At 43.0% G+C, this 19,489-nt stretch overlaps 1 protein-coding gene across 2 annotated transcripts in view; it reads right to left on the minus strand.

Annotated features, from left to right (window-relative positions):
- Positions 1-19,489, minus strand: part of rasa3 (RAS p21 protein activator 3) — a 192,121-nt gene that overhangs the window by 40,150 nt on the left and 132,482 nt on the right. For both annotated transcript variants that reach the window (XM_060825837.1, XM_060825838.1), the window contains exons 4-5: positions 14,461-14,555; positions 771-847 (exon numbers count right to left, since the gene is read on the minus strand). In XM_060825837.1, the coding sequence (XP_060681820.1) occupies positions 771-847; positions 14,461-14,555 (172 nt within the window). The remainder of the gene's footprint in view (positions 1-770; positions 848-14,460; positions 14,556-19,489) is intronic.

A 19,489-nucleotide genomic window follows, 5' to 3' on the forward strand; every position in this document is an offset into this window, starting at 1 on the left:
TATATCTAGCATCTTCAATATATGTGACAGCACAGACCAGCAAAAGTTGGTTAGTTCATCAACTGGGAGAGTGTGGTGCTGGAAAAGCACTGCAGGTCAGGCAGCATCCAAGGAGCAGGAGAATCGTCGTTTTGGGCAAAAGCCCTTCATCCCTTCACACAGCCAACTTGAGTGGATGTTGTAAGATTTACAAAAGCCATGACTGAACACAGTGGTAAAAAAGGCTTATGGGACGAAATGGTCCCTCCTGATCCTAACTATTTAAACATTTTAAAATGTGCTCAATCAGTTTGAGAAGGGAAAAAGACTTCTAAAGGCTGATTGGTCCACAGGAATCTGGAAGAACTTGTAATTCAAGCACAAATAATTTCCTTGTGAAGAACTCCCTTGGGCTCACAGCCAGAGTAAATGGCAAAATCACAGAGAAACTCTCATTACGTAATTGATTAAGGAACAAGTATTGGGAAAGTCTGGTGGCTCAGTGGTTAGCACTGCTGCCTCACAGTGCCAGGGACCTGGGTTCAATTCCAGCTTCAGGCAATCAGCTGTGTGTAGTTTGCACATTTTTCTCATGTTTGCGTGGGTTTCCCCTGAGTGCTCTGGTTTCCTCCCACAACCCCAAGATGTGCAGGTTAGGTGGATTGGCCAAGGGAAATGCAGGGTTACAGGGATTGGGTGGGATGCTCCTCAAATGACTGGCATGGGCTGAATGCCCTACTTCCACACTCTGGGGATTCTATGAGAATACAAAAAAATAAACAGAGTCTCACCGTGTGGCCAACTTATGGCAAATGGTCCCGATATCGGTGATGACTTCACTCAGCCTCAGCTCCAGGTGAACTTTACCCTGAAATAGTTTCCATAATGAGGAGTTATAAGATGCACAAAGACAACACTGAGATTTACCTGTTAACAAAGAGAAGACTTAGATTTTTAAACAGCTCTGCTTACATCCTCAGGAACCACAAACTACTACACAACAATTAATTTGTTTTCTTAAATTTAACTTATTTCCCTAATCAACCTATTGAGAGACATCATTACATACCTCTGGAGCAGGTGGGCATTGAACCTTGATCTTATAGTACCACTGCACCACAAGAGGACCCGGATATGGAACATCTGCATGACAACCTCATGCACAGGCCATGCTGTCCTTTCCTGTATTGTGTGAATTTTATTACATTTGCTGCTGAAACAAGCACTTTAATGCAATCATGGATCTTTACATTGAGAAATGTAGCTGTCTGTTTTTGATTCAACCAGCTCAGGGATGAATGGTGACCAGAACAGAAGGGAGAACTCCTGGCTCTTCTGTGAAATTATGGCTGCAGGATGTCTGATATCCACCTCTGGGAAGTGACATAGTCTCAGTGCATTGTCTTATCCAAAAGATAGCACATTTAACAGTGCAGCATTCCCTCAATACTGACCCTCTGACAGTGCAGCACTCCCTCAGGATTGTCCCTCTGACAGTGCTGCACTCCCTCAGAACTGATCCTCTGACAGTGCAGCACTCCCTCAGCACTGACCCTCTGACAATGCAGTGCTCCTTCAGTACTGCACCCAATTGCCTGGTAAGATGTGACAGTGGATATGTTAATAGACTCATAATCCAGTGATAGGGAGGTGAAATCTCATACGCTGCAGTTGGAAAACTTGAATTTTATTCTCAATTAAATATGTAAATAAAAAGTGAGCATGAATCTGTCAACATGCTAGAAATAGAATTCACAACATTCATCAGCTCTAGGCCAGGATTTCTCAATGAACAGATAACCATTTCTCGATGGGAGTTGTATGTGGTGATTATCCCCCCCAGAAACCCCAATGTATCAAACTCTGTAGAAATTGCTAGGGAAATCAAAGAGTTGGCACGGTGGCTCAGTAGTTAGTACTGCCGCCTCACAGCGCCAGGGACTTGAGTTCGATTCCAGCCTCGGACGACTGTCTGCGTGGAGTTTGCACATTCTCCCTGTTTCTGCGTGGGTTTGCTCCGGTTTCCCCCCCCACAATCCAAAGGTCTGCAGGTTAGATGAACTGGCCATGTTAAATTGCCCGTAGTGTTCAGGATGTGTAGGTTAAGTGCATTAGTCAGTGTAAATGTAGAGAAATAGGGTAGGAGAATGGGTCGGGGTGGGTTAATCTTCGGAGGGTCAGTGTGGACTTATTGGGCCAAAGCAACTATTTCCACTTGGTGGGAATTCTAAGATTCTATGAATTCCATGATAGGAAATTACCCAGCATCTCCAATCCTCCTAAAACAAAACCCTGAGAATTCAAAGGGTTTTGCTTCTACTGAGTTAAAAGTTATCCAGTAAAAGGTAAACAATTAGTCTAACTCCTGGATAATTCTCAAACTGACCCCCTCAACTCCCATGTACTGCACACTTCCCCAGCTTCCTCTCCTCCAAACCTCTCCAGTCCCTGGGCCCTGATCCAACCTCCATCCCCAGCCTTGGCCTCCCTACTCTAGCAGCCGACACCTGCCTCATGCAACACCCACCACCCTCCTGGGACCCAGCGCCACCCTAACTCTGCGGTCCCACCATTGGAGCAGCTGTCCACCCTCCCCAATCTTCACAGTCACAAAAACCTCCAGTCTCACTTGCTGCTGAGCATAACACTACCCTTCCACCCCTCCTCACCAGACCTCGTGCCCCTGTCCAATAGTGCTCCATCACGTGCCCCCCTTGCACCTTGCCCAACCTGACACCCTACTCACTCGGCACCCAATCCTCACACCTTCACACCTAACTTTTCACAAGAGCTGGCAAAGTCACTGTCTGAGGAGCTGTACACATAAAATCACAGAATACAGCAACTCATGCACTGAGAAGATTGTGTGGTCTGCCTTCATCCGAGTATTCTGCACAGTGAGGACACAATTGGATTTAGTGTACCTCTCAATTTCTGCAGGAGCAATGATTGGAATTTCCTACCAGGAAAACAGATTTCATTCTTAACATAAAATAAATAGTGATGGAGTGGAAAACTGACTACCACTCCTTGGTGAATCCAGCACTTTTAGTCAAGGTGAATCATACATTGTCCTGTATCGGTTGATCTAACATATCAGGAAATCTCATTTCCCTGTGCTGAAAATCATGTTTTTGCACATATTCAGTGAATAGATTAAACCTTCTTTCCAGTCACAACACATTTTATTATGAGTTTACCTCAACGTTACACCCTACAATTCTAAATTATTCACTTACTGGTACCTTATAACTGGACATAAGGGATCAAGCAGTTTTTAAGGGCTCGTCTACAAAGATGCATGAGAGTTTAAGACTGACCCATTCTTTCGATCGACTGCTGATGACACTTCGAGTTAATGATTTGCCACACCTGTGGGGTTAATTTTTTTATACTCAGGTACAAGTTGATCCTTACTTTTGGAGGCTTTAAAAGATCTGACTAATATGCCAACATCCACAGGAGGTCATGAGTCTGCATGAAACCTTAAACAGACCAGAGTAGGTAGTTTTGAGTTCTGTGAGATAGGAGAGGTATTGAGAGAACTGGAACAGTGCAGCTCAAATTCATCAGGATGGTAACTGATGTCAGGGCATATTAATATGAAAAACTGAAATTTGTGGATCATTTTCAAAATAACTATGGAACCACAGAAAAGTTACAGCACAGAAAGAGGTCATTCTGCCCACTATGTCTGTGCTGGCTGCCCATTCTAAATTCACTTTCCAGAACCTAACCTTTTGCCTTGCATGCTATGGTGATTCAGGTGCAGATCTAGGTTGATTCTAAATTAGTGAGTTGAGGGTTTCCACCTCAGCCAGACAGGACAATGAATTCCAGAAGGATGCCACTCTCTGAATGAAAGAGAGGTTCCCCTCATGGCCCCTCTAGTCCTTCTAATGATTACCTTACATTTGTGCCCTGGTCATTTTCCTTGGCAGGTTTTCCCAAGCCCCTATCCAAGCCCCTCATTATTTTTCACACCTCTATTAAGTCACCCCTCAGCCTCCTCTGTTCTTAGGAAAACATCTCTAACCCATCCAATCTCTTCCCGTGGCTGCAATTTCTAAGCCTTAACAACACTCATGGAGATCTCCTCTGTATTCTCTCTAAAGCAACTATATCCTCCTTGCCTTGTGGTGAGCAGAACTGTGCACAGAATTCTGGCTGTGATGTTACCAATATCTTATATTGACCCTGATGAAGAGGTGATGATGTACAAAGTTAAAAATCACACAACACCAGGTTATAGTCCAACAGGTTTAATTGGAAGTACTCGCTGTTTGGGATTTTGCCTGTTTTCTTGTATTCCTGCAGAAAGCTAGTACTTCCAAATAAACCTGTTGGACTATAACCTGGTGTTGTGTGATTTTGTTTTATGCAAGGTTTGTCAAGGTTTGTAGCTCAGGTTGAGGTTTAGGGTGTAGGTTTGCTCGCTGAGCTGTAGGTTTGATATCCAGACGTTTCATTACCTGGCTAGGTAACATCATCAGTGGCGACCTCCAAGTGAAGCGAAGCTGTTGTCTCCTGCTTTCTATTTATATGTTTGTCCTGGATGGGGTTCCTGGGGTCTGTGGTGAAGAAGTTTCAGAAATGACAGCCAAACTACTGAGACCCCTCAGAATCCTAGTAGCACACAAACCCACCAACACTCTCAAACAAAAACTAACAAAATTAAAAGACCCAGTACATCCCATGGACAAAACCAACGTCATCTACAAAATTCCATGCAAGAACTGCCACAAACACTACGTAGGACAAACAGGAAGAAAGTTAGCCACCAGGATACATGAACACCAGCTAGCCACAAAAAGACACAGCCCTCTCTCCCTCATAACCCTACACACGGAGGAAAAAAAACACCATTTTGACTGGGACAACATATCTATCCTGGGGCAGGCTCAGCAAAGACATGCCAGAGAATTCCTAAAGGTCTGGCACTCCAACCACAACACCATAAACAAACACATAGATCTAGATGCCATCTATCAACCCCTCAGAAAACATACTGGAAATGACATCACCAAAAACCCCAGGAACCCCATCCAGGACAAACATATAAATAGAAAGCAGGAGACAACAGCTTCGCTTCACTTGGAGGTCGCCACTGATGATGTTACCTAGCCAGATAATGAAACGTCTGGATATCAAACCTACAGCTCAGTGAGCAAACCTACACCCTAAATTTTGTTTTATATTGACCCAGCACTTCCCCAACTCATATATTTAATAACTCACTCAATGGAAGTATGTAACCCTTATGCCTTCTTTAGCAACTTATCTACCTGAGCTGCCACTCTCAGGGATTGGTAGACGTGCACTCCCAGGTCTCTCATTCCCACTACCTCTGTCAACACTCTATTGAGTATTCCTTTGCCCTCTCCAAATGGAAATCCTTGTACTTCTCAACATTTAATTCAATTTGCCACTTTTCTGCCATTGAATCAAACCATTGATATCTTTGTGCAGTCATCAGCCATTCTCTTCACTGTTAAATATACAGACAATATTTCTGTCATGTGCAAATTGCCCAATTATGCTTTGTACATTTAAGTCTAAATCATTAATAGATACCACAAACAGTACAGAATCCTGGGAGACACTACTGGGAACCACTTTCCGTTCGCTAAAACATCCGTCAACCATCAATCTTCATTTTATGCCACTGAGGTCATTCTGAATTCAATTTAGATAAATGTGAGGTGCTGCATTTTGGGAAAGCAAATCTTAGCAGGACTTATACACTTAATGGTAAGGTCCTAGGGAGTGTTGCTGAACAAAGAGACCTTGGAGTGCAGGTTCATAGCTCCTTGAACGTGGAGTCACAGGTAGATAGGATAGTGAAGAAGGCGTTTGGTATGCTTTCCTTTATTGGTCAGAGTATTGAGTATAGGAGTTGGGAGGTCATGTTGTGGCTGTACAGGCATTGGTTAGGCCACTTTTGGAATATTGCGTGCAATTCTGGTCTCCTTCCTATTGGAAGGATGTTGTGAAACTTGAAAGTGTTCAGAAAAGATTTACAAGGCTGTTGCCAGTGTTGGAGGATTTGAGCTATAGGGAGAGGCTGAACAGGTGGGGCTGTTTTCCCTGGAGCGTCGGAGGCTGAGGGGTGACCTTACAGAGGTTTACAAAATCATGAGGGATATGGATAGGGTAAATATACAAAGCCTTTTCCCTGGGATCAGGGAGTCCAGAACTAGAGGGCGTAGGTTTAGGGTGAGAGGGAATAGATAAAAGAGACCTAAGGGCAACTTTTTCACACAGACGGTGGTACATGTATGGAATGAGCTGCCAGAGAAAGTGGTGGAGGCTGGTACAATTACAGGCATCTGGATGGGTATATGAATAGGAAGGGTTTGGAGGGATATGGGCTGAGTGCTGGCTGATGGGACTAGATTGGATTAGGATATCTGGTCGGCATGGAAGAGTTGGACCGAAGGGTCTGTTTCCATGCTGTACATTTCTATGACTCTAAGTCATCACGTGATGAAGCTGTGGCATTTTCCCTGGGTTTCTTTTAAAGCAGAGATTGAACAAACAGTCTGTAGTAACATAAAGAGCCTGCCAGGCCCTGGAGATTTTTTAAAGTTGGAACAATAGAAGCAGCCTGGATGGGTGCTGCCAGCTCTCACAGATCAAGATTTCTAGTTTCTTTTAGTTCCTTAGGTTTCAGTTTAGAGAGAAGCTGCTGGAGGCTTCGAGAAGTAAAAGCTATTTTCCCCCTCTCTCAGTTGCAACTAGAAGCTGGGGTTTCTCTGCCTACTCTGGGCATTGCACGTGAGAAAATCTGTTTTCTGAATTTACGCTTTTGCTAAGGGATGCGTTTATGAGATGTTACTATATTGGAACAGTTAATTAGTAATAGTTTCCGTATCTATTATTCTGTTAAGCTTTCCAATCGAGTAAAGTTATTCTAAGTTCTTTCTTTTGTTGTATTTTAAATATAGTATATGAATAAATTGTGTTTTGCTTAATGTTTGACCAATCAAATTGCATCTGGAACACAGCATTTGCATTTACCTTTAAAATAAGAATATGTTCATGTCTAGGCTATCTTCTTAAAATATTTCAAGGGAGTCTGGTTTGGTCCATAACAACATTCACCTGTGTCCCATGGGCATTTTTTCTTTCTGAATAGTCTACCATCTGGGATTTTGTCAACGGTCTTAGGAAAATCCACTTATCTTCATCAATCGTCCTTGCTACCTCCTCAATAAGTTAGTAAGGCTTGGTCTTCCATTAACAAAACCGTGTTGAAAATCCTTGATTACTCCATATTTTTACAAGTGACAGTTCATGCTATTTCCCAAGCTTGTGTCTAGTAATTTGAGGTCAGGATGACTGGCTAATAATTAGTTGGTCTGTTCCTCACATCCTTTTTGAATAAAAGTACAAAGTTTTCAGACTTGCAACTTCTGGTATCTAATAAGGATTGGAAAATGATCCTCAAAGCATTTATTATTTCCTCCCTAGCTTCTTTGAATAGCCTTAAGTAAAATTCACCCAGACCTAGTGATTCAAGGAGGACAATCTTTCTAATATTTCCTTTCTCATTTTGCTTATTTTATTGACTGTTTCATACTCCACCTGTTTAACCAGAATGTCAACATCACCCCTCACCTTTGTTAAGGCAGAGACATATAATTCATTAAAATCCATGCCTACCTATTCTACAGCCATTCATAACTGACCAAGTATATCCCTGATTTACCCAATCCTCTCCTTAGTTCTTGATTTCAATGAACTGACAAACCATCTTTGAATTTTCATCAATTTTACCTGACAATATTCGTTCTTATCCTCTCTTCGATTTCATAATTTCCATTTTCACTTAACCTCTGCATGCTCTACAATCCTCTAAGCCTTCGAAAGTATACATCTTTTTGAGATTGTCATAAGCTCCACTTTTCTGCTTTATTTTGCCTGCTATGTTTCTGGATAACCAGGGGCTCTCGGTGTGATCATACCACCTTTTTCCCTGGCAGGGACATGCCTACACTGCGCCTGTAAAATCTTGCTTTTGAATACCTCCCATTGATTGGCCACTGACTTTCATTTCAGCAACTGTAACTTGTCCAACTTTGCCAGACAATCTCTCAACTTTATAAAGTTTGCCTTCTCCCGGTTAAGAAGTTTTACCCCCATTCTACCTTTGTCCCTTCCCATCATGATGCTAACTCTACCTGTTTTACAGTCACCATTTCCAAGATGATCACCCACTGCTACTTCATGCACCTTCATTTCCTCAGAGTAAATCTAGAATTGTGTTCCTTTTAATTTGGCTTGTTATGGTATTTGGCTTGCCCTACAAATGTTTTCTTGAATGCAGTTCACAACATTTGTCCTCTCCATGTCTTTCACACTGTTTGCACCTCAGTTAACATGTTGGTGGGAAATATCCCCAATTATTATCCCCTACTCCTGATGAACGTCAATTTTCCTGCTCCTCGGATGCTTCCTGTCCTGCTGCGCTTTTCCAGCACTGCTCCGATCTAAACTCCGGTTTCCAGCATCTACGGTCCTCACTTTTGCCCAATTATTATCTCCCTATTGTTTTTGCATTCAGAAATTTGCCGACATTTGTTCTCTCAGACAATGAAGAGTAAGGGACAATTTGAAAGAAACGCTTGAAGTAATGAGGAGATGGAACAGAGTATACAGGAAGAAAACCTTTCAATGATCAGAGTCCAAAACTAAAGAAATAAAGAAAATCAGATTAAATGCAGAAGATTTAGGATTGAAAGCAAAAGCAATTCTTTAGACAGTGATTTCTTTTAACAGCGTGGAAACAGGCTCTTCAGCCCAACAAGTCCACACCGACCCTCCGAAGAGTAACCCACCCAGACCCATTCCCCTGCATTCACTGCTGATTAATGCACCTAACACTATGGGCAATTTAGCATGGCCAATTCACCTAACCTGTAAATCTTTGGACTGTGGGAGGAAACCCACACAGACACGGGGAGAATGTGCAAACTTCACACATTCTGTGTGGAGAATGTGCAAACTTCACACATTTTGCAAACTTCACACAGAGAGTTGCCCTAGGCGGGAATTGAACCCAGGTCTCCGATGCTGTGAGGCAGCAGTGCTAACCACTGAGCCACTGTGTTGCCCCAAGAGAATATGCAATTCACTATTCCAGTGCTGAATGAAGTTAAAAATCACACAATACCAGGTTATAGTCCAACAGGTTTATTTAGAAGTACTAGCTTTTGGAGTTAAGACTATAACCGGGTGTTGTGTGATTTTTAACTTTGTCCAATCCAGTCCAACACTGGCACCTCTCCATCAGTGGCGAATGAAGCAGAGATCACATCAAAATTTCAGAAGAGGTTTCTAGGTGGTTGAGGGAAAGGATGTGGTTGAGGGAAAGGGGTATGTGAAATGATTGGTCACATGAATTAGCAATATTACAAAAACAGTTCTGAGGAAGGGTCACTTGACCTGAAACATTAACTCTGATTGCTCTCCAGAGTTGCTGCCAGACCTGTTGAGCCTTTCCAGCAATTTCTGTTTTTGTTTCTGATTTACAGCATCCGCAATTCGTTTTTTATATTGTAAAGAATACTAGGTTGGCTTGGCCATTGTAAACTTCACAAAAATGTAGAAGGGGGCCCACCAGTACTTTCTCAAGGACAATTAGGTATGGGTGATTAATGCTGGCCCACACATCAGCACTCACCTTCTACAAAAGAAGAAACTTAGCAAAACTGTGAAGTGAAAAAAAAGTGGAGTAGCGTAATACAAAGTTGGAAATAAATAGAGGAAGAGAGTGGACGGACACACACACTGGACACACACACACACAGACACGAAGGAAAATAGAAGATGTAGAATAATTGTGCAGTGGTTACTTTGTGTACTCAAGACTATATTCTCGAGCTCTGCACAGTGACCATATGTTCAGAAAGATCTCCAGTATCTAAGGGCAGAGCAGAGGAAATGCTACATCCTTTGAAAGGTCTTTTGACCAAAATGACACAATTGCTGAAATGAAAATTACCAGAAAAAAAAGTACATGGTGAAAAATGGCAGAGGGAACACCATTCAGATGTCAGACACGTTGCTTGGATTTTTATCTGTGGCAGTTTTAAGTTTGTCGAAAAAAAACAAAAGATTCTTCAAAATAACCACTGGATTGTTATGAGCTGTTTTATATTTTTCTCATCCAAAGCATTAATTTTATGTCGAAGGCAATTTCATCCACAACCATTAGTCTTAACTGTACATGACATACTGGCCAACTGCCCAGCCGCAACAGGCACCCTGCCAATTGGAGGAAGTCCAACGGTAAACACCTGTCAATGCTGAGACTTAAATCCTGCCTTCCAGACCTGCAGGGGACTAGGCCTGGAGATGCCAGCTCACCTGTGTGCTCTTACCTGCAACTTCACAACCTGGTGACTGCCCTAAACTCACTTTGCACTCGACAATGAAATTTATCCTGGCCCTACCGTCACTGTTTGTTTCAGTCAAAAGGGTCAAGTGGTGTAGGGTGGAAGTATGCATTTGTGAAACTAAAAGGTCAACCTGATTGAGTTATGGAGTTGAGGCATTTTTTTTCTGTGCTGTAAAACTCTACATAATTCTGTGCAACCATATAGTAATACTGGTGATGTGTTAATTATGGCTCCCCCTTCCCATTAACAATAGCTCTGGGCTCAAATGCTAATCAGAGGTAGAGCTGCAAGTGTCAGAGGTGTAATTTTATCATATATTTGTCACCATTAACCAAGGTTTCACATCAGAAACATCATTTCATAAATTGCTCTCAGCAATGATAGACTACCATAAAACAGGAATTAGCAGATTAGGTAGAGAACTGGTAAATCTGTCTGTATTGACAGAGGAGATGTTAAAAATAAACACTCTTAACATCCAATGTGCTAGAAACTGAGTAATGTGGCATTAACGTTTCAGGCATTATCATTTATTAGGCCCCAAAATAGCAGGCAGGAAGTAGGTCAACAGTTCCAGCTAGAAGTTCACCTTTCTCAATCAGGTCATTCAAGCGATATTGTTTCACTACCCCAGAAGCAGTTGTCACTGTGCTTCCATGTGAAAATTAGGATTCTAACGCCAACTTCAGGTTCCACAGCAATACAGGTTCCTTTTGACAGAGACAGTGGCATCGTGAGCTGCACTTGGGGCAAACTAGCAGCAGCCATCGAGCAGAAGGTAGGTAACCTCATCTGAATGTGGAGCCAGGACGACAGGAGCACTCCTCTAGATCTCAGGTTAAAGGCCCCAACCTTCTCTCCCAAACCCCAATCCCATTTTCACCTCTCTTCACCCTGAACCTTCCCATAACACTTCCTCAAAACGCCTAATGATAGACACTCCAAATTCCTAGGCCATGATCTTTTTCAGAGTTAGATGTGGATGTGGATGTCACTGACAAAACGCAGAAATTGTTACAGTACGGGAGAGGACCAGTCAGTGCATTATGTCTACACCGGCTCTCTGAATTAACAATTCACTGAGTGACTTTTTCCAGCCTTTTCTCTATAACCCTGCATATTGTTCCTTTTCAGACGACAGCCTAACTCCCTTTTGAATGTTTCAATTAAACCTGATTCCACCGGACTCTCTGTCTGCAAATGTGACTCTTCTCCCACTGATGGAACAGCAAGGTGCAAATAAAGGCGGTTGCTTGTCACTTCAATTGAGAATAGCAGGATTTCGGATTTGCTATACAGCATCAGCTGTGTAAGCACAGCTGGTAGTGGAGAGCTCTTCTGCCTCTGAGATAGAAGACTGTCGGTTCACATTTCAGCCTCTAAACTGGAGCAAATGTTCATTTACAAAGAGCACTGGTGAGACCGCATAGATCATGGAGTCACAGAGCACGGAAACATACCCTTCAGTCCAACCAGTCCATGCCAACCACAGTCCCAAACTAATCGAGTCCTACCTGCCTGCTCCTGGTCCATATCTCTCCAAACCTTCCCTATTCATGTACTTATCCAAATGTCTTTTAAACACTGTAACTGTACCCGCACCGACTGGTTCCTCAGGAAGTTCATTCCACACGCGAACCACCCACTGTGTAAAAAATTTGCCCTTCATGTCTTTTTAAAATCTCTCTCCTCTTACCTTCAAAATGTGCCCCCTCATCTTGAAAGGCCCCATCATAGGGAAAAGACACCTACCATTAACCCAATCTATACCCCTCATGATTTTATAAACCTCTATAAGGTCACCTCTCAACCTCCTATGCTCCAGTGAAAACAGCCCCAGCCAGACGATCCAGCCTTTCTTTATAACTCACATCTTCCACACCTGGCAACATCCTGGTCAATCTCTTCTGAACCCTGTCTAGCTTACTGATATCCCTCCTATAACTGGGTGACCAGAACTGGACATAGTACTCCAGATGCGGCCTCATCAATGTCCTGTACAACCTCAAGATGATTTCTCAACTCCGATACTCAAAGGACTGAGCAATTAAGGCAAGTGTGCGAAGTGCCTTTTTAACCATTCTGTCTACATGTGACACAAACTTCAAGAATTATGCGTCGGAACCCCTAGGTTCTTCTGCTTTACAACATTACCTAGGGCCCTACCATTACTGTATAAGTCCTGGCCCTGTTTGCTGTGTGAAAATGTAATGCCTCACATTCATCCAAACTCAACTCCATTTACCATTTTTCAGCCCACTGACCCATTTGATCAAGATCACTTTGTAATCTCAGAAAACCTTCTTCACTATCTACCATGCCACCAATTTTGGTGGCATCTGCAAACATGCCTTTTACATTCTCATAGAGTCCCAGTGCCATAGAGTCATATACAGCATGGAAACAGACCCTTCGGTTCAACCCGTCCATGCCAACCAGGTATCACAACCCAATCTAGTCCCACCTGCCACAACCCAGTCCATATCCCTCCAAACCCTTTCCTATTCATATACCCATCCAAATACCTCTTAAATGTTGCAATTGTACCAGCCTCCACCACTTCCTCTGGCAGTTCATTCCATACACCTACCACCCTCTGCATGAAAAAGTTGCCCCTTAGGTGTCTTTTACATCTTTCCCCTCTCACCTTAAACCTATGCCCTCTAGTTCTGGAATCCCCGACCCCAGGGAAAAGACTTTGTCTATTTATCCTATCCATGCCCCTCATAATTTTGTAAACCTCTATAAGGTCACTCCTCAGCCTCCGAAGCTCCAGGGAAAATAGCCCCAGCCTGTTCAGCCTCTCCCTATAGCTCAAATCCTCCAATCCTGGCAACATCCTTGTAAATCTTTTCTGAACCCTTTCAACATCCAAATCATTTATATAAATGACAAACAAACGCGATCCCAGAACCAAACCCACCGGTGACAGGCCTCCAGTCTGAAAGGCAACCTTCTACTACCATTCTCTGTCTCCTGCTCTTAAGCCAATTTTGTACCAATAGGCAAGCTCACCCTGAATCCCATGTGACCTAAATTTACTAATTAATCTACCATGTGGAACCTTGAGATCCTGAAAAGGTGGTGAAAATAGAATCGTTGAATATTTTGAAGCTGGAGGTGGATAGATATTTTTGGTGAAAAGTTATGAATTGTGGAAGGCTTTTGGGTTAGAGGTTGCATTCAGATCAGCCAAAGAGCACTGGTGAGACCGCAGAGATCATAGAGCCGGAAAACAGACCCATCGGTCCAACCAATCCGTGCCAACTACAATCCCAAACTAACCTAGTCCTCCCAGCTCCTGGCCCATATCCTTCCAAACCTTCCCTATATTTTAAAAAGCGGAGCAGGATGGAGAGGCCAAATGGCCTACTTCTTGTGGGTGGCACGGTGGCACAGTGGTTAGCACTGCTGCCTCACAGCGCCTGAGACCCGGGTTCAATTCCCGACTCAGGCGACTGACTGTGTGGAGTTTGCACGTTCTCCCCGTGTCTGCGTGGGTTTCCTCCGGGTGCTCCGGTTTCCTCCCACAGTCCAAAGATGCGCGGGTCAGGTGAATTGGCCATGCTAAATTGCCCGTAGTGTTAGGTAATGGGTAAAATGTAAGGGTATGGGTGGGTTCGCTTCGGCGGGTCGGTGTGGACTTGTTGGGCCGAAGGGCCTGTTTCCACACTGTAAGTGATCTAATCTAATCCTGATCCTAGGTTGATATTTCACATGATTCACAAGTGCATGGCTGAGGAACTGCTGCACTGTCAAAGCTGTTGTCTTTTAGATGGCTTTAAACTGAGTCTCAGAAGAAGACAGCAGGGCAATTCTCCCTGGTGTCTGAGGCTAATATTTTTCATTCAATCCAACATCACCAGAAGCAGGTGATCTGGTCATGATCACATGGCAGGTAGTGAGAGCTGGCTGTGTGCAAATTAGCTGCTGCATTTCCAACATTAAAACAGTGACTGCATTTCAAAAAGTGCTTCAGTAGCTGTAAGGCTCTATGAGTTGGCCTGGAGTTATGGAAGGTGCTACAGAAATGTGGCTCTTATTATGGGTCTGCCACTTATTACCCAACTGAACTCACCTGAACTTCGGAGTCAGCGTCCACGGGCTGAAGTGGGAACCAGGTATCTCGATTGTGATATTTCTGAAGTTCCTCTTTTTTGATGGCAACTTTGCCTGTAAAGAGAAGTAGGGAGGATTTATATGGTTAATGATAACCCTTCTCAAAATTACACTATTAGTGCACATCCTGAATTCTGTTCTTCTGTCTAATAACTACCCAAAATATTGCAGCAATGCTGGAATTTACATCAAGTTGGACAGCACCGGTGAATATAGAAATAGGTTTTATAGTTCAGGTTCCACTGGAACCCAGCTGATTCATACTGGCTGCTGAGTGTATCCTGCTGGTATTTCACATTTTTAGCATCTGCCGCATAACTTTCTGGCCAACATTTACATTGGTTACATCCCAGTTAGAGCACTTGCAGATTCCTAATCTCTGTCAGCCCTGGTCAGATGATAGGAGGAACACTGCTCATAGCTTTGGCCTCTGCCAACCTTGATTAGAACACACTTGGGAAACTGAGGAAAGTTTTGACCTGTATGTTACAAACACTAAAGAAAATGCAATAAAGGTTTTAAAAAGATTACATCAAGGTCAAGAGATGATAGTTATCTGATAGATTGATCATATTGGAGATCTTTTCCCTTAAGTAAAGATGAATGTGGAGGTGACCTGCTCTTTATAATTATGAAAAGGTCCAATCAGTGAATATAGAAAAGATACTTTCTAAAGGAGGGAATCCAACGCAAGAACTAGTAAATCCAAGATGAAATTCAGGAAAGACATCTCTACACAGAGAGTGGTAAGAATGTGGAACTCACTACAAACACAAGCTGCTGCAGTATTGGAGGAGGTGTGAATGGTGAATAGTGTGCAATTGTCAGCAAACGTCCACTTTCCTAAACTAATGATGGAAGGAAGTTTATTGAGAAAGTAGCCGAGGACACTACACTGAGGAGTTCTCGCTGAAATTATTGACTTCAATCACAATCCCCTTCCTAGGTATGATTCCAACCAACAAGGAGTTTACCCTCTGATTAACATTGATTGAGTTGAGCTATCAAATGTTACCTCGATATCAAGTACATTGACTCTCATCTCACCTCTGACTTCAGCGCTTTTGACCATGTTTACTCTGAAGTTGTAATGAGGTTGGGAGCTGAGTGACCCTTGTCAATATGCGGCTACTGCTGACAATTATCTGGATTGGATTTGTCCTTTTTTTTTGTATAGAACACATCGGGACAATTTTCCACGTTGTTAGGTAGATGCCAGTGTTGTAGCTGTACTGCAGCAGCTTGGTTAGGGGCATGGCTAGTTCTGAAGCATCAGTCTTCAGTATAATTGTTGGGATATTGTCAAGGCCCATTACATTGTTAGCTTCCAGTGCCTTCAGCTGTTTCCTGATATCATGTGTAGCATTAGTTGAAGATTTACATCAGTGATGTTAGGATCATCAGGAGGAAGCCAAGATGGATGACCCACTAAGCAATTTCTGCCTGAAGATGACTACAAATGCTACAGCTTTATCTTTTGCATTGGTGTGCTGGGGTCCCCTATCATTGAGGGTAAGGATATTTGTGGAGCCCCCTTCCTGCTGTAGTTGTTTGATTATGTATTGTCATTCACAAGCAGACTGCAGAGTTTAGGGTTGACCCATCAAGTTCCAAACCTCTGCGCCCTATCTGTTGTAGCTGTTCAGAACACAAGTTCTCCCTGTACAATTAAGGGTGTTGTAGCCTTTGAGGTAAGGTGCAATCAAATCACATGGCTGTAATGGCAAATCTGGAGCTCATTTCAACAGAAACACTTCCACATGTGAAAATCTCTACACAAACAAAGTATCACAAAAACAGTCTTCTTGTCATTTCTGACAACTTCGCCTATAGCAAATTACTCCTGACCAACAGAATGACAGGATGTTTATCCATTGCCTCCCTTGATAATTAACTACAGCAAGGGAATTCTCCAACTCTTTTTTACAGTAGGTTTTCATTCTATTTCCAGGTCATAGATTGATCAGATAGTACAGACTACACCTTCAACATGAAGCTTGCCCATCCTTAATTTAATCATCGTCGTTGTTGGTGATCCCTCGTAGACGAGGATGACTACCGCTCTCAGGGTTGACTGAGAGTGTCCTAGGTGGCTGGACAGATCGGTGCAGCCACTGCTGGCTTTGTTACACTTGGGGCAGGTGGTGGTTATGGGAAGGGGTAGGTGGCGCACTGATGTGGCAGTGGGCTCCTTTCGTGGTTTTCACCTGGCTTCCACTTTTTCCCGAGTTCACCAATGGCAGCTGTACCTTCAGCTGCCTAAGCCTGGGTGCTGATAACTCCCTGCCCAAATCCCCACCTCGTCTCCAGCCTCGCTCTCTAACTTAACACCTTAAAACCTTTGGTCCCTGCCCTATTATCTCTTAATGGGGCTTGGTGTTAATTTTCGTTCTCATTATTGCTCTGGGAAGTGTCTTAGGACATCTACTACATTAAAGAGCTATATAAATACTACTTGTTGTTGTACACCTGAAAGAATTTTGCAATGACTGAACAGAAGACTTCTTCTGCTTATTTCAGTTACTGGCTTCACCTTGTAATTCTTGATCGCTTTGGAAAGCAACAGAACGCCACATTGGGACTTCAGAAATTTGTCACACATGGAAAATCAATATGAATAACACCCAAAACACCTTATATATTTTTATAGTTGTAATAGTTAACTCATAATTTAAAATGGTAACTTAAAAATTAGGGGTATTTAATGGACTTTTAGATAAACAGAAGAATATACAAGGAACGGAGGAATATGGACCAGGGACAGAGAGAAGGGATTAGTTTAACTTTGAGTCATGTTCGGCACCGCATCATGGGCTGAAGGGCCCTTTCCTGTACTGTACTGTTCTATGTTCAAAATGAGACTCTCAATCCAAACTATGAAATAAGTAACATTCTTATTTAGTGATTATTTTCTTTCTCTTACCTTCCACAGAAACTGCAATCTGCAATAACTCCATTTGATAATTTACATTCACAAAGCTTCTCTGACATAGAGTCATGGAACCTTTAAATCCATTAGGTCGATACAGCATTCTCCACCCTCATACAATCCTGGGTGTGTTCTTTGATGTTTGGTACCATCTTCCATCAAATATCTCCACAACAGCAACCCCACATAATCTTCAATCACCAAGCCTATCAGAACTGTTCACTCAGTCCGGTGATTTTATTCTGTATTCAAGTTCTGGGTCAATGTTTATTTCATAACCAATGGCACTGAATTAAATATATAACAATCCAGTCATTCCCACTGGGCTGAAGGAAAATCATGAACAAGAATTCCTTTCTATACTTCCATGATTACATTTAGTTCCTTTCAAAAACAGACAATTTTAAAATGATCAAGACAGAACAAATGATTTCCAGCAACTTTTCGAGTCTCCGCATTATCCAAACAGCCCAGCTAAAGCAAGCACAAAATTCTTAGAAACAACTTGTGTGTCTCCAGCCAGCTCTGGACAAAAGGAAAACTGTTAGAATGGACATTAATGATTGACAGTGGCCTCTTTGACTCATAATGGAAACTCTGATGGGGAAGGTAAAGCTCACTGATATTTACTGACTTTCCAATTAGTATCCTGAGATGGGCTATGAGCACTGTAAACGCTTATCTTTGTCACACTGAGACAAAAAGCCTGCTGATGCTGGAATCCATAGTAGGCAGGCAGGAGGCTGGAAGAACACAGCAAGCCAGGCAGCATCAGGAGGTGGAGAAGGCAATGTTTCGGGCATAACCCTTCTTCAGGAAACCCTTCATTCTTAAAGACGGGTTATACCCGAAACGTTGATTTCTCCACCTCCTGGTGCTACCTGGCTTGCTGTGTTCTTCCAGCCTCCTGCCTGTCTACTTTATCTTTATCAATGACTTTGTCATGTTGCGGCTGTACAGGTCATTGGTCAGGCCACTGTTGGAGTATTGCGTGCATTTCTGGTCTCCTTCCTATCGGAAAGATGTTGTGAAACTTGAAAGGGTTCAGAAAAGATTTACAAGGATGTTGCCAGGGTAGGAGGATCTGAGCTATAGGGAGAGGCTGAACAGGCTGGGGCTGTTTTCCCTGGAGCGTCGGAGGCTGAGGGGTGACCTTATAGAGGTTTACAAAATTATGAGGGGCATGGATAGGATAAATAAACAAAGTCTTTTCCCTGGGGTCGGGGAGTCCAGAACTAGAGGGCATAGGTTTAGGGTGAGAGGGGAAAGATATAAAAGAGGCCTAAGGGGCAACTTTTTCAGACAGAGGGTGGTATGTGTGTGGAATGAGCTGCCAGAGGAAGTGGTGGAGGCTGGTACAATTGCAAAATTTAAGAGGCATTTGGATGGTTTTATGAATAGGAAGGGTTTGGAGGGATATGGGCCAGGTGCTGGCAGGTGGGACTAGATTGGGTTGTGATATCTGGTCGGCATGGACGGGTTGGACCGAAGGGTCTGTTTCCATGCTGAACATCTCTATGACTCTATGACTAATGTCAGAGATTGCTGAATTGCTTACGTATATAATTCTAGGATTCCCGGTCAGTTAGTGTCGGACTTCCAGAGGAATAATAGGTGTCCAGGCTGCAACAGCAACGTGCCTAGCACCCTCCAACTCTGAAACACAAACAGAAATTACTGGAGAAATGCAGCAGGTCTGGCAGCATCAGCGGAGAGATAGTTCTGAAGAAGTGTTACTGGACTTGAAACGCTAACTCTGCTTTCTCCCCACAAGACCTGTTGAGTTTCTGCTGCATTTTCTGTTTTTGTTTCAGATTTCCAGCATCCACAGTTCTTTGTTTCACCCTCCATCTCTGACTCGGTCTCCAAGTTGCTGGCTCGAAAGAAGTTCTACTTTTTTTTCTGCAAGAATGGAGATTACTGGGCCTAGCTCACTGTTCATACTGTTACTGGACACTACTTCAATAAGTAAATCAGACAAAGCATCGCTGTGTTGGGCTTAAGAGGAGCCATAGAGATGTACAGCACGGAAACAGACCCTTTGGTCCAACTCGTCCAT

This window comes from Hemiscyllium ocellatum, chromosome 6, assembly GCF_020745735.1.
Source record: "Hemiscyllium ocellatum isolate sHemOce1 chromosome 6, sHemOce1.pat.X.cur, whole genome shotgun sequence".
Taxonomy (NCBI): Eukaryota; Metazoa; Chordata; class Chondrichthyes; order Orectolobiformes; family Hemiscylliidae; genus Hemiscyllium; species Hemiscyllium ocellatum.